Genomic DNA, 16,466 nt, shown 5'->3' with positions numbered 1-16,466 from the left:
CACGGCTGTCCTAGAATCAGATGGTCTTTGGTATTCACCATGCTCCATCAACCTAACTCTAGGAATGATTTCCGGCTCATGGAAATTTCAGATCACAGGATGGAGGGGAATTGAAGCTTCTGAATCCTGCCTGAATCTAATTGCACCAGGTCTATATTGCTGACTTCCTCTCTTCCTTTGGGGTGCTCTAGGAATTTAAACACCCAAAATGAATGCATCCAAGATGATCCACATGAAACCACCAAGCACAGTGCCTGGTTCAGGGTTGGCTCTCAATGACGATCTGTTAAGTCAAGAGATATATTTATTCACTAACCAGCAACCTGGAGCCTTAATTCCTGAGACAACTATTAAATTCAGATTAATTCATTAGTCAGAATTGAAAGAAGAGAAATAGAAGCCTTTTTTTTTTAAAGGCAATAATGCAAAATACTGGAAGTTAATGAACTCTGTCATACTCAAGCCTGCACACAGAACTTTTCTTCCTACAAATCTATGTTTTTAAATGTTTCTGCATTTCACAATTGTACCCCCTCCCCCCACACACACACACACAATGGCAGAAAGGTTGCCTGAATATATTTCTTCTGATGCTGGCATATTCTGTGTGTTTGGGATTGTGCCAGAAGCTCCATGCTGCAGGAATGTTGAAAGACAGAGCAGAAGCCTGAAATGCAAATACACAAAGAGTGTTGTAAACCTAGAAGGACAATTAGGATTGTTAATCATTTCCAGTGGAGGAATTACTGGAGGGGACACATTTATCATGCGTACTCTCACTACTCGCTTAGAGCACTTGGCATAGCTTCTCATGGAAAAGAAAGGACGAAAAAGAAAACTAAATTAATGGGAAAATGTAGAAGTCTGGAAGGTATGGGTTCAAACCACAGCTTCCGACTTAATAGCTTTGTGACTTTGGGAAGATATGTATCCTGTCTCTGAGCCTCAGTCTCTTCACCTCTAAAAACAGAATAATAATAGCAATACTTACATTCCAAGCTGGTTTTCTTGGAAATAGTGGTGCACAGCAGTTACTGAAGAAAAATCCAGTGTTTATTACTATTTCCCCATTACCTTTTTGTCTGAAGGACCTGGGTTTGATTCCCAGCCAATGCACCTGAAGTGCAGCCACTACTTATTTGTCACTAGAGGCTTGTGTGTTGTTATGATGTTGAACAAGTTTCAGGAAAGCTTCTAAACTAAGGAAGAATGGTCTGGCAATCTCCTTCCAAAAATCAGCTGATGAAAACCCTGTGGATCACGATGGTCTGATTTGCAACCAGTCATGAGGATGGCACAGGACCAGGCAGAGTTTTGTTCCATTGTATGTGGGGTCCCCATGAGTAGGAGGCTGACTCAACGGCGGCTAGCAACAGCAACTTCATTGTTCTCCAGCCAAAGACCACCAGGAATACACCTATAGGTAAACAGGTTGGGTTATTGCCCATTACAACGAGGGTGAACACATTCCATGGGAAACCACGGAACACCCTAGTAGAAGGGTGTTAGAGAGGACTGACGGTTTTGGTTTGTCAGCTGCTTTTGGGGAAGGTTCATGGAAGTGGAGCTTTGCTCTGAATTGAATGCTGCAGGGAAGCAAGGGTAATTTCTATGATTTATCTTGTTAAATCTTACATCTAGGGAAGGCAGACTAGAGCGAGCCCGCAGCTGTAATAGGTAAAGAAGCAGCTCTCTCATACTGGCCAAGAGATGGGGAAAGTTGGTAGTTTGTGGCTTGGACAATGTTCAGGTTTTATCTGTGTCCAGGCATAATTATGGAGTGGTCTTGTTTTTGTCTTGATTCATCAAGGTTATTGAGTGGCCTTGTCTGATGTTTATGTTTTGTGAAGTTATTCAACAGAAGATCACCAAGACCTAACTGATGATACCAGGCCAGCTCCTGGGAGTCAGATGCTGCTATTCTCTTTCTCAATGCATTCACCCAACAAGTATTTAGTGAGTGTTGGAGACACTGGGTGTACCTTCTCTAACAGAGTTAGATTTTATAATAAATAAAAGTAAATAGATCCAGAAAACATGACAATGTATGATGCTAAACACAAAGAAGAAAATGAAACAAAACAGTGTGGCTGAGAGTGACTGAAGGGGAGGGCAACTTGGACTGGTGTGGTCAGATGCATCCTCTCCAAGGAAGTGTTGTTTGAGCTGAGATGTGATTTCTGTGATGTTCGAGACCTCAAAGACGAGAAGAAATTTATCCTACATGGAATCAGGGAATGGTGTTCCAGGGGTGGGAATTATTGATGGTGCTTTATATGGAAGGAGGCTAGAACTATATGGAAGGAGGCTAGAGTTGAGAGGGTTTGAATGATTTGGCCAAGTCTTGTCTGTACACAACCAAAATGATTATGCCTGTGCCTATCAGCTCGTTTGCAGGTTTATATGTTACAGCTAAACTCTGATGTGTGTTCTGACCATTGCCACCTGAGTCTTAACACTGGCTTTGTTACTCATTGTAACGGGCACATGTTCATTACTCACTCTGGGCCTCAGTTTCTGCATCTGTAAAGTGGAACAAGGAGGTATTTGAGGTAGGTGAACCTCAGCATTCCTTCAGCCTCAAACAATGTAGGATTCTGTGTAAGTTCAAATGGGATTTACCCAAGGGTCTTCACGTCCTGTCTTCCATCTCCATCAGGAGCTGCTCCAAAGGTACCAATCTGGTGACTCAGCCAAAGGACCCATCTCCAAGGGGCACAAGAAAACTGTTAGCCAATATCTTTCTGGATGCAAATGCTTTGCTCCTAAATTGCTTGTCACCTTGAAGAGACTGATGATTGATGACAGATACTCTGCTCTGTCCTGGCAAAATTTACATGACGAGTTTTTTTTTTTCTTTCCTTTACAGGTTTATTAAGTCAATAGTTTAGTTTTCCATGACGTGGGGCTTGAATTTTCCTGGGCTAGATGTTACAGAGAGCTTTCCAAATGATCAGTGACACCTCCAGTTAGAGCCACTTTTTGAAATTGTCCTTCAGAATCCCTAACTTTGTTGGGAATAGCAAAATCAGAATGTTAGCTTTTAATACCCTGCCAGCGGTGCATGGAGAAAATGCAGAGTGTTTATAAATGAACATCCAGGACTTTGCACTCGGTGACTTCATTCAAAGATGTAAGCGTAGAGATATTACAAGGGACATTTCTGTTATTTTGTCAAATGTTATTCACCAAAGAATAAAAATTTTAGCCTATATTCTTGACCTTCAAGGCCTTATTTTAAGATCATATGGCTTTTCCTAAACAGCTGAATTATTTAGTGAGATTGAACTGTCAGAAACTTTAAAATAAAGCCCACTGAAATACCAGCCACTCCGGAGAGCTACACCTGTTCAGGCCACCATCTGCATATTTCATCTCAGCAGACTGACACTTGCAACTGAAAAATAGCTCCGAAAATACTTATCACCTTCCGTGCCAAATGCAAAAAGGAATTCATCCGGAGCTGAGAATTTGATATAGTGGGTGACCGATCCCTACAGAGATGCTTAGAATAACTGATGGACTTCTAGCTTCATTTGTGCTGCTTTGCCCCATTCTGGCCATACCTCTCAGAAAGTGGTCTGTAGCCCCTTCCATAACTGGTTTTAGGGACTGAAAAAATCACTCTTTAGTTATTAGGGGTTTACCAGTATGCCAGCCATTTTTTATGCCTCTGGCCCTGGTATTGTTCTGGTTCTAATGCATTTAGCGTCAAGGTGCGTCCCTTTTGAAACAAGTGAAGCTCAGCAGATGAGAGTTGGAGCCTCATTGTTGTGGAGGTTGAGCGTTCTTTTAGGTGATGCTTTCCAGATGTGTTAGTTTTGTAAACTTTTATGAATTTTTGCCTTTTTTGCCCTTTATTTCTATAAGGCTTAAAAGCATAATTTTGGCTTTCCTGTGTGATAGTTAGGGAGCCCTGATGAGTTTGTTTTGGTTTTTCTGTATCATATTTGGAAAACCAGAAGTTCCCCCACGTAACCTAGTAGAAAGGCGCCTGCACTAGATTCTCTATTTAGCTCTTAGTGGTATCTTATCATACCACTTGCCTTATTGGTGCCTTGGATTTCCAGATCATATTTCTCAAAATCCATATTACCAGCCCAAAATTTAAACACACTCAGTAAGCAAGCATCCCAATACTGAAAACACATGCCATCAAAAAAAAAAATTTTTTTTTTAATAAAAATTTGGTAACAAAAGTGTTAAGGTTGGAAACCAGCTTGGTAAGCTAAGGTAGGGAGCCGCACCCACAAATTGGACCATCATTACTAGCATATTTTTGACACAGGTCAAATTGTTATGAAGAGGTTTAATTTATACATTTTTGGCCTGAAGAGAGTGAAATCCAAATTTCGCTCCTAAGGAAGTCTCACCACATCTTCCCCAAAGGATGAAAACAGAAGTGAGAACCAAAGATTAACGTGTTAGGTACCAGGCACTCTAGGGGTTTCCTAAAAGGAATTAGCGGCACCTCCCATAGAGGCAGATGATGATGATGATGGTGGTGATGATGATGACAAGTGCTTTCTGCATGGGCAAACAGTGGCCACAGGAGAAGGGACCCGCAACTTCCACAGGCTGCTCCCCCAGCCTGGGTGGGTCTAAAAAAAAAAAAAAAAAAAAAGGGTGGGTCTAGCTTCCTTTTATTCTGAATTCCTACTCCTTTTTAAGTCCTGGCTGGATAGCTTCCTCCTCTGTACATCCCCATGGTATCTGCAGCTCTGTGGGCCTGTGGCCCTTCACTACAGCAAGCCTTTTTGAGCGTTGGAATTGGCAATATATGGGTATGCTTTTCTACTAGTCTTGAAGACCAAGACTGTGGCATACCCATTATTGTCCCCAAAGTGCCCATTCAGGGCTTGAGTCAGAGGTGCACAGGGGACATATGTGTTGACTAAATAAATGAATGAGCAGAGTCATAGTAAAAAGAGCATCAGTATTGGATCTGACATATTTGCATCCTTGTTCTCCTACTTGCTGTGTGACTTTGAGCAAGTTTCTTAGCCTCTCTGAATTTCGGAGTCCTCATTCTAAACAGAGAGAAAATATTCTCTGAAAGTATTGCTATGAGAACAAATGAGATTATACATTACAGTTACATTTAATGCTTACATTGTACTTACCGGGTTCCTGTTGTCAGGCAAAGGTGTAAGTAGTCTATGAAGATGCCCTGGCACGGTCCTCAGCACAAGCCTGTGAAGTACCATCGTCTTCCCTTTAATCGGTAAACCACTGGCTCTTACATTAACTCCAGCTCATGGCAGCCCCATGTGTGTCAGAGTAGGACTGTGCTGCATACGGTTCTCAGTGGCTCATTTTTCAGAAGTAGGTCACCAGGCCTGCCTTCTGAGGCCCCCCTAGGCAGACTTAAACTTCCAACCTTTGGGTTAGAAGCTAAGCACACTCTTTGCACCATCCAGGGACTCCAGCCTTTACAGGTGAAGATCTGAAGGACGCAGAGGTTGGGTAACTTGCCCAAGGTCACCAGGCTGGTGACTGGCAGAGCCAGGAATTGCAGCCAGGCCTCTTTACCACCATCACTGTGCTCATCATGGCACCACTGTGCCCTCGTTGGTGGTGTGTTAGGAATAATAAGCAGTGGCTGAAAACACAATGCGGCAAGTACGATAGCGTGTCTTGCTGGACAGTATGCTGGAACCAGTTTGAATCTCTGTCCACCAAAGTAATTTCAGCTTCATTCACAGTATGCTATGCAAAGTTGAAAATATTCTCACAGCTATTTTTGCCTGAAGGTATAAAATTCCAACCAAATAATAGCCGCTTTCTAAGTGTCTGTAGTGGTTAGAGCCCCAGGTCCCCAGAGAGGGAGATAGAAGCGCAGGATACACAGGGAGAGTTACAGTTTCCCAAATCAGCAAGTCAGAGCTCTTCTCTGATGAAAAGAGTTCAAGGAGGATCCCCAAAATGCCTCTATTCGCAAGTTTCAGGCAAGAAATTAAAATGCTTAAAAAATGCTGGCAAGCTTTATGCATGTCCCTAATCCAAAGGGCTGGTGTTTTTTTTTTTTTTTTCCAAATGAGACCATGCTAATTAATTCAGACGTGGCCTCATGGGAATTAATTATTTTTGTATTTGTAATTTCATTTTTAAAATAGTAACTTGCCATGGCAGTGGAGTCCAGTTCACTTGTATGTGTTCCTTCAGCGCCAGCTCCTACTCTCTCTCACTGCAATACTGAGAGGTAGGTAATAATGTTCCCATTTTGCAGGTGAAGCAACTGAGGCTGACAGAGGGTAATAATTTATGCGAGGCCAATAGCTGGGTCGTTTTCACCTACCTGAGTCATTCTTATACAGAAGAAAGAAAAGTTATTTCAAAAAAACTTTCTAAGTTTTCCCTAAAAGGGATTTCTGGCTGGAAAATCAGATCCTGTCGTGGTCACACTTGGCCTCTATTTGTGCACACTTGTGTGTCATTAGGAGGAAGCTTTATCACCTGGCTGCAGAGATGAGGAAGCCAGATCCCAGGCTGATCGCCTTCCCGAGTTACATTAGCACTCCACAAAGGCTTTGTGTTTTCACACTTGGCATTAACTACTTCTCACACCTTCTGTTGGAGATAAAGATAAGCATGTTTTCCCCTCTCCTCTTTTTCCTTTAGAGTTCAGAGTGGATGCCTTGATTACTTGGCTGAGAACAACTGAATAGCTGAGATTTCCAAACTCCACAGTTAGCATCTCGAAAATCGTCAGATGTAACCAGAGTGGGACTGGAGAGCGGGAAGTGTTTGGACTGGAAATAAACCTCAGAGTTCTAGTCTTCACTGCAGTGGGAGCTTGGGGGGCCTGGATGGCCATGATCCCTGGAATCAGAGATATCTGTGCCTACTGATGCAAAAATGCAACTCAAAGTTTTCCAAGGAATCATCCCCTTCTCACCCCCACCCCAATCTTTCTATTGTGTGTAAAAATACACAAGGAGGTACATGAACTTAATTTGAAATCAGTTCTTGGGCAGAGATGGGCCAGCTGAGCCTTTCTTAATGGAAGTTTCTTAATGAGGTAGTTTCCACCACTCAGCATTAGTGTCCCCTGCCTCCGGTTTTTTAAATTGTTTAAATCATCTCCAGCCTCAGAGAGGAAAAGGAAGGGAGGGCAGAAAATGAAAATTAGTGGATTAGAGAGGTTCTTCCCTCTGAACAAAGGAAGAAACACCACCTAGGGATTTGGCACTGTTTAACCCTGAGGCTATTGAGTGCCTAGTTCTCTATTTCTTCTCTTTCTGGTGGTAATGAGAGAAAGAAGAGCTCCAGATAGCAAAATCTTTCCTATAATTAATTTAGACAAATTTCAGTAGACTTGAATAGTCTGCTGCAACATAAAAGAGTTACTGGGAAAAAAAAAAAAAAAAAAAAAACCCAGGCAACTTGAATGAACTCTGTGATAACATGGTTATAGAGCAAATCTAATAAATCCTACCCTGAGTTTTTAACTTATGTTGTTTGGGCTTTTTTTAAGTTATATTTCTGTAATAAAATAAAAGATGGGCTCATGTTTGTCCCTTAGGTCTACGACTCACGTGTTGATTTGGTTCACATATATAGTGATACTTCACTGCCACCTGGTGGCAGTGTACCTAGGTTGAAGGGGTTTAAGAAGTAAGGAAATATTTTTTTTAAAATCCTTCTACTCTTCATTCATTCTTAGAGTGAATGTAGAATGGTACAGCCACTTTAGGAGACAGTCTGGCAGTCTCTTCCAAAGCTAAACATTGGCTTGCCATACGGTCCAGCAACTGTATCCCTAGACATTCCCAAATGAGTGAAAAACGGATGTCCACAGAAAAACCTGCAAGTGAATGTTTATAGCAGCATTAATCATAATTGCCAACAATTGGAAGCAGCCAAGATGTCCTTCAGTAGATGAATGGAAGAACAAAACGTGGTACATCCATGCAATAGAATAGTGTTCAGTGATAAAAAGGAAAGAAGCTGTCAAGCCACAAAAAAGATATGTAGGAACCTTAAACGCATATTGCTAAGTGAAAGCAGCCAGTCTAGAAAAGCTACATACCGTGTGATTCCATCTCTGTGACGTCCTGGAAAAGTCAACCCTGTAAACAACCAAAAACCAAATCCACTGCTGTCAAGTTGATTCGGATTCATAGCAACACATAGGACAGAGTAGAACTGCCCCATAGGGTTTCCAAGGCTGTAACTCTTCACAGAGGCAGACTGCCACATCTTTCTCCCACAACAACACTACAGAGATAGTAAAAACACCAGGAGTTTCCTGGGGTTCAGGAGGAGAGGGGAGAATGTATAGATGGAGCACCGAGCATTGTGAGAGCAATGAGACTATTCTGTATGGTACTAAAATGGTGGACTTGATACATTTGTTAGAACCCACAGTTCTGTACAAAACGAAGGATGAACCCTAAGAAACTGAACAGTTATTAATGTATCAGTATTGTTCCTGAATTGTAACAAACGTACCACAGGAAGGCAAGACGCTATTAACCGGGGAAACCATGTGCAGGGGCCGGGGGATATAAGGAAACTATATTTTCTGCACAATTTCTCTGTAAACCTAAAACTACTCTAAAAAGTTAAGTAAAAAAATCCTTCCACCGTCACCCCCAAAAGAACATGCAGTGACAATTCATGCCATATAAGAAGTTAAAGGAAAGGCGCAGAGAAGTTCGGTGAAGCCACACTTGGAAAAGCCTGGCAGATAGGAGTTTGGCCCTCAGCACCCTTTGGGCATGTAAGTGCCATTGGAGGTTTGTGAGCAGGGGAGTTCTGGATGAAATCAGAGCTCTGGGGAGATGAGTCTCATGGCTGTGATCAGGAAGGAGAGTTTGAAAACAGGTGGATTAGTCAAGAGGCTACCACAAGATGATCAAAATGACAAAAAGAGTAATCAAGGCGGGAATATAAGGTTGGAGATAGACAATTTTTAGAAATCGCTACAGTGAATATCTACTCTGTGCCAGGCACTGTACTAGGCCCTGAGTAGCACACAAATATGGGTAGATCCAGTCTCATTTATCACAAAGCTCCCAAATAAAGCTCTGCCAATTGAATCCTAGCCCCCAGCGCGGTTAGCTTTTGCTCTCAGGCAGGTTGCGCCACCTCTCTGGACCCCACGTTGCTCATTTAAAATGAGGAAGGTTGAGCTTGAGAATCTGCAAAGACCTTTTGACTCACACATTCTAACGTGGGTTTGCCAGAAAAGATGTTCCCAGAGATAACTGACAGGAAGGAGGCTGCCCGACTCCGTGTAGGAGACGATGGAGCTGAATGACTTAGACATCAACCAAAAAACCCTAAAGCTCAACCCTACCTGTGGAGGAAAGGTGGCACTGTGGACGCACAGAGAAGTCAGGAAGGAGGGGGGTTCATTTGCAGAGAAGGAAGAAATGAAAACCAGGACCGATGTGTGGCTACTGAAGTTTGCAAATGCAGAGATGCAGGATTCAGACTTCTGCTGAGAGGCGAGAGCCCGAAGGAAGGGCTCAGGAGGCCTATTAGAGCATTTGGCTAGAATATAGGCTACAGAGGCCCAGACTCCTGCCATTGCTCTTCCTGTGCTGTGTGCCCTTGAACAAGTTACTTGACACCCTTGAGCTTCACTTTGTGCCCTGTATAAAAGCAATACTGTAATAGCGCTCTCCTAATAGGGCTAAAAATAATAATAGGGCTGAGATGAGTAATCTGTGGGTTAACATGAAGAGAGGAATTAACACAGTGTCCACCCTTGGGAAGTGGTCAGTGAGTATCAACTACTGTTATTATTATTGTCCTCCTCCTCATCTTCGCCATCATCACCATTATTTATATAAATGATGTCTTTTCTCAGGGAGAAGTTGTAGAGATAAGAATAACAAGATATACTCCTTCTAGCCACCACCCATCTGTCAGTGTGTCGTACTATGGTGACTTGCGTGTTGCCATGATGCTGGAAGTTATGCCACCAATATTTCAAACACCAACAGGGTCACCCATGGTGGACAAGTTTCAATGGAGTTCCAGACTCAGACAGACTAGGAAGAAAGGCCTGGAGTTCCACTCCCAAAAATCAGCCGTTGAAAACCCCGTACAGCACAACAGAATGTTGTCTGTTATGGTGCTGGAAGATGAGCGCTCCAGATTGGAAGGCACTTCCAGTACACAGTGGCCGCCACAATGGGCTCTAACATGGCATTTCATTCTGTTATACATAAGGTTGTCATGAATCGGAGCGAACGTGAAGGCAACTGACAACAACATCACTTCCAGCGTGAACGTTGAGCTGGAGAAGTTGAACTTGAGGGAGGGAGAGGAGAGAAAGGAGAAGAGACTGTTTTAAGGAGGAGGGGTTGGGTTGGTTTAGGCTGCCTGGACAGCGAAGACTTGAGGGGCATCTAAGGTCCCAGGACATGGTGGCTTGGGGGTTATGGTGACTTTTGCAAAAGCAGCATGTGAAGGCCAGAGGATTTGAAGGGGAGACAGAAGTGGGAATGTAGGGTGAAGACACAAAAGCCTGCATGCTCCTGGATGCGGAATTTCCACAGCCTGCCAATCTGGAGAAAGAGTGGGTCTGTTTGAGAGTCACAAGGAGAGCGAGGGAAGAGGTGTGTCACTGTGCGGTCTATGGTCTCCATATTAATGTACACGTCAACATCCCTGTGTTCCTCGGGACCAGAGAAACCAGCCCTGATGCAATTCATTCCTACCATGATCTATAATGATCTATGATGTGTCATCTTTCTAGAATGTCAAGCCCTCAGGGGTGGGAGCCCTGGATGTTTCTCTGAGACTCGAGATGAGAGGAAGGTCAATAAAAGTAAAAGAAGAGGTTGATGGCAAAGCTCTGATGACACGGAACTCACTGACAGACAGAAATCATTGAAGTCCCTGCCCATGAGGCAGAGGAGATGTTGTTATCCTGCCTCATCACACATCTTTGCCTCCTTCCAGGCCCCAGGGACAGCGCTGATGCAGAGCAGGAAAGTGACTACCTTTTGGTAAGGTGCCTGCTCTGTGACTGTCACTCTATGTTTCAAAACAGAAATTAATTCTCTCCTTTAGTCACTATGAACCTGGATTTCTAATCTTTGGTGTTTTCACGTCTACCAAGTGTTCATTCATATTAGTTTATGGCTCTAAGTGTTCAGCACCCAATTCTCACATCATGCTCCATCTAAACATAGTCTGGCTAAGAACTGTGATGAAGACCAAGGCTCTGAGCTGGGCTAATGGGCTCCAAGCCCTCTTCTTCCACTAGCTCACTATGTGGTCTCAGACAAGTCACTTATCCTCTCTGTGCCTTGGTTTCCTCATCTATATAATGCTGGACCTACTTCCCGGGGTTGTTCTGAAGAGACAGGAGTTAATACAAGTAAAGTAAAGGTAAGACTGGAGCCTGGTAAATGGCAAGTGCTGCTTAAATGATAATAATAATAAAAACTGTTGCCATCAAGTCAATTCCAACCATAGTGACCCTATAGACCAGAGCAGAACTGCCTTGAAGGAATTCTAAGGAGTAGCTGGTGGATTCAAACTGCCAGTCTTTTGGTTTGCAGCTGTCGCTCCTAACCACTGTGCCACCAGGGCTCTGCATAAGTGATAGCTATTGTTTTTTGTTTTTTATTGTGTGAGGACCTCTAATAAAAGGAGAATTGAACGCCTGAATCACTAGTCTTTACCAACAGAGTAGAGGCAGGATAGTGCCCGCCTGTAAAGTGAGATGCTTCTCATCACTAGGATGCAGAGATAACCCCACCCCAGCTCTGTTCTAATGGGGAGCACTCAGGGATGGCAGGCGTGTGAATAAGCCATTACAGCCCTCTGTGACTGATATTCTGCCAGAGGCGTGACTCCTATGGAAAATGACATGCTGTCCCAAAGACCTACCTGCAAGACTTATAACCCTGGATTCTCTCTTAGCCACTGGGCATCTGTTCTTCAAAAACTGAGATGTGGGTCTGGCTTGGAGCATGCTGGGTGAGTCGGAATTACTGGACTCTGGGGTTTGACTAGCAACAAGTGACTCAATCTCTTTGAGCCTTATTTTGCTCATCTGTAAAATGGGTGGGGGACCATTTTCCTACCTAATAAGATCCTCATGAGGAATAGATCTGTGTAAAGAGTAATGTCCGATTCATTGCAAGGGCTTTGTATGTTTTATAGGAATGCCAAATGCTGGTATCTCTTGCTTTATTGAAGGGAAGAATTTTTTTTTTAATCAAGTTCTGTTTTAAATTTAATAATGAGAGCTTGTGACTTAAAACAGTGGTCCCCAAACTTGTACCTGCATCAGCATCACCTGGAGGGCCCCACCCCAGAGTTACCGATTCTTTAGGTCTGGAGTAGGGGCTGAGAATCTGTGTCTTTTTAAGAAGCCCCAGGCGATGCTGATGCTGCTGGTTTGGGGAACCACTCTGCAAACCACTTGAGGGACTCCTCTGCTTGTAAAACAAAGGTTTTCTTGTTGCTATTTCTCTCCCTCTGGATATCCCCAGCAGCCCTGGTGGCACAGTGGTTAAGAGCTTGGCTGCTAACCAAAATGTTGGCAATTTGAATCCCTGGAAACCCTATGGAGCAGTTCTACTCTGTCCTATAGGGTCACTGTAAGTTGGAATCCATTCAACTGTAATATTTTGGGGGGGGGTGGGATGGGTTTAGACATCCCCAAGATATTTCTTTCCCTAAGACATCATGGTTGGTGAAGTAGAGGGTCAGTTAAAAAGAGGAAGACCTTCAATGAGATGAATTGACAGTGGCTGCAAGCACAAACTCAAACATAGCAAAAATTGCGAGAATGACACAGGAGCAGCAGTGCTTTGTTCTGTTGTACATAGGGTCGCTATGAGTTGGAACCAACTCGACGGCACCTAACAACAACAATTTTTATTTAATAGGCCCTGATGGTGCAGTGGTTAAGCACTTGGCTGCTAACTGAAAGGTGAGTGGCTCAAATACACCAGCCACTTCTCAGGGTTGAAATGTGGTAGTCCGCTTCCATAAAGGTTAAAGGTTACAGCCTTGGAAACCATGTGGGGAAGTTCTACTCTTTCCTATAGGGTTGCTTTGAGTCAGAATTGACTCAGTGGCAATGGGTTTGGTTTAATTTTCATCTTTAATATTGAAATCTGTGTGTTTTGATTAAAGTAGAGCCTTGCGGTACATCTGCTGTGTGTGTGAATGGGACTCAACTTAGGGATTTTTTTTCATCCATTGAATCTTGGCTCATCCCTGTGCGCCCATGAGCTGATATTTGAGTCCCCACTTGTGCAAAATTAAGGCTTATCTGAGAAACAGAGTCCTTGGGTCTTTGCAGCTCCTTGGTACAGGCAAACCCTGGATTAGTCACAGGTAAGCATCACCCAACCGTACAGCCACCCCTCTGCCTGACCACATGACACAAGTCACAACCCAACTCAGGACTCCGGAAACACGATGATTCCCAAGACTAGAGAAGGAAAAGTCCTGTTAAATGTTATCTTAAGTAATGCTTACAGTCAACCTTGTGTCAGTTGGCCATATGCCAATAAATCAGGTCAGATGTGCTTCCTGCTGTTTTGTGCCTCTGATTTTTCTGCTCATAATCAGTTTCATAAAATCTTCCTCCTATGTAAGATGATGCATTCTTTCATTTATTCACTCAGTGAATAAATGATTTTTTATTGGTTTTCTACTCAGTGCCACGCTCTATGTTAGGCTGTGCAAATAGAAACAAATACAGACATTTTCTATTCGGGAAATGAAAACTTTATAATGAGTTTCTCATTGTTTAAGGACCAAGGCGCTTAAGATTTTTGTTTCCTTTGGCACCTCACTTACTTGGTTACTTTGTTTGGTTGTCCTTAGGATGGCGCCAACTCATGGAGACTTTATGTGTGACAGAACGACATGTTGCCCAGTCCTGCGCCATCTTCACGATCATTGGTGTGTTTAAGTCCATTGTTGCAGTTATTGTGTCAACCCATCTCATTAAGGGTTTCCCTCGTTTTTGTTGACCCTCTGCTTTATCAGAGGTAACGTCCTTTTCTAGCAATTGGTCTTTCCTGATGGCATCTCCAAAGTAAACAAGCCAAAGTCTGACTTCTACTTATTACCCAGCAATCTTTGTCACTGCAATTACCACAAGGACATAGCTAGATTTGTTGAGTTCCCAAAAGATAAAATGATGTTTAGAGAAGCCCGAAGTTGGAAGGAAAAAAAAAAGTGAAAATACATCTGTAAGGCAGTATGCTGAAAAACAGTAGAAGTAGCTTAGTCGGGGAAATGATTTGTTTGTCGGGGATGCTTGAAATTTTCCTGGAGGAAGTGATACCAGAGATGGGCTTTGGAAGGGGAAAAATACTCTCACACTGTAAACGTTTAGTTTAAGCCCATGGCCCTTCATGTGGCTCCAGGAACGCCGACATCTCACCTGATCGAGACACACTGTTGCACAGGTGTTAATCTGAGGACGAGATCCCCAGCTCTGCTACTTACAAGCTGTATGCCTTTGGCCAAGATGACTTAATTTTTTGAGCATTGGTTTTTACATCTAAAAAATGAGAATAACATTACCTCTCACAAGGGATTGTTGAAAGGGACGAAATGAGATATTTGAAAGTCACTTAGCATAGTGCTGACTTGTAATAAGCACTTGATACAGTTCCTCACGGCACTGGGTACTGGGTTTATAGTTACTCAGAGTAGTACAGTTACTACAGTACGCATGAGTGCCATAGGGCACAAAGTGGCCTGGCGTCAAGTGTGGGACATTGAACCTGTTTACGGTCCACGTGTCTGTTTAGTGGTAGGCTCATCAGGCTCCCCCATACACAGTCATGCATTGTGAATCAACAGGAGGGATGTTCTCTGCTATATTCCCAAACTCTTTTTAAAAAGGAAACCTTTTATCCTTTATGTATCTGTCAGAAAGACAGTTCCACAGATCACTTTTTGGGTCATAATCCCCCAAATGAGTCCTTTCCACCTGGAGGGCTCTATCTGCCTGTTAGTGGCATTGCCTTTATGTTTCACGGTTGAATTGTTTTTAGTTGCCCTTGAGTCAGCTCCAACTCGTGGAGATCCCACGCACAGCAGAACAAAACGTTGCCTAGTCCTGCGCCATCTTACACAATCACCGGCATGCTTGAGTCCATTGTTACGGCCACTGTGTATTTTGAGTGCCTTTTTTTCCTACCTAGGAGCCCTGGTGGAACAGTGGTTAAGAGCTTGGCTGCTAAATAAAACATCAGCAGTTCGAATCTACCAGCTGCTCCTTGGAAACCATATGGGGAATTCTACTCTGTCCTACAGGGTCACTATAAGTTGGAATCGGCTGGGCAGCAGCGGGTTTTTGATTTCCAACCTAGGAGGCTCATCTTCCAATACTATATCAAACAATATTCTGTTGTGATCTAGAGGGTTTCATGAGCTAATTTTCAGAAATAGATCACCAGGCCTTTCTTCCTAGTCTGTTTTTGTCTGGGAGCTCCACTGAAACTTGTCCACTGTGGGTGACCCTGCTGGTAGTTGAAATAGTGGTGGCATACCTTCCAGCATCCCAGCAACACACGAGCCACTACTGTAGGACAAACCAGCAGAGGGTGGTGGTCATGGTTGAAAGCTTGCCACTAATCTTATGGTTCAAAATGACTGCAACCACAAAATTACATGGTGCCACACTGTGTTTTCTGCTTTCCAGGCAGGGCGTGCATCCAGGCCCTTCCAGAGGAGCTAGGCTCTGGAGATATTTGCATCTTTATCTTTGCATGTCTATCTGTGGTGGCCTCTAAGGGACCTACAGGGGTCATTATAGCTGTCTATAGAAAATTTGGAAACCCTGGTGGCATAGTGGTTAAGTACTATGGCTGCTAACTAAAGGGTCGGCAGTTTGAATCCGCCAGGCGCTCCTTGGAAACTCAATGGGGCAGTTCTACTCTGTCCTATAGGGTCGCTATGAGTTGGAATCGACTCGATGGCATTGGGTTTGGTTTTTGTTTAATAGAAAATTTGTTTCAATCAGTGTGCTTTGTGAGACCTTAGGAAATTCCTCAGAAGCTCCAAACTGGCAACTATAGCAATCCAAACCAGATACATTGGGCGGATGGCTCACCTCCAGAAAGGACCCTCTGCTTTCAGAAAAGATTAACCAGAAAATGCTGTTAAATGACATAACTTCTCCGGAAATAGAAAGTTAAGATCTGGGGCTTTGTAAGAGTTGTAGACAGTCCCAAATTAAAGTGACAGTTTGATCTACTTTTTTTAATTCAAAAAGTACCTTTTCAATATTAAAATGAGAAGTCAGCCCTAATTATTCCACTCTGACATTGCTAATTTCGTATCTTTTCTTCTCATCTCTGTTCACCTGCATCCTATTACAGTAGAGATAACGTTTTATATTTTACTTTTTGTACCTAGTATATCATAAGCACAACCCAGATTGCTTCACAATCTCTATAATTATCATCTGTAATGACTACATAATGGTCTATCAACTGGCTGCGCCTAATTTATTTGGCCAT

The 16,466-nt window shown here is 43.2% G+C and overlaps 1 protein-coding gene across 3 annotated transcripts in view; it reads left to right on the top strand.

Moving 5' to 3' along the window:
- The window catches only part of CDH13 (cadherin 13), a 1,235,721-nt gene that overhangs the window by 884,322 nt on the left and 334,933 nt on the right, over nt 1-16,466 (top strand). Inside the window, exon 7 of one of the 3 annotated variants that reach the window (XM_064273735.1) lies at nt 6,622-7,496. The exons of the other annotated variants lie outside the window; for them this stretch is intronic. Coding sequence (XP_064129805.1) covers nt 6,622-6,668 — 47 coding nt within the window. The 3' untranslated portion in view covers nt 6,669-7,496. Of the gene's footprint in view, nt 1-6,621; nt 7,497-16,466 lie in introns of those variants that run through there. 3 annotated transcript variants of the gene reach the window in all.

Source organism: Loxodonta africana, chromosome 21, assembly GCF_030014295.1.
Source record: "Loxodonta africana isolate mLoxAfr1 chromosome 21, mLoxAfr1.hap2, whole genome shotgun sequence".
Classification (NCBI taxonomy): Eukaryota; Metazoa; Chordata; class Mammalia; order Proboscidea; family Elephantidae; genus Loxodonta; species Loxodonta africana.
Note: the sequence above shows the minus strand (reverse complement) of the source record. Positions and strands in the feature narration are given on the sequence as shown.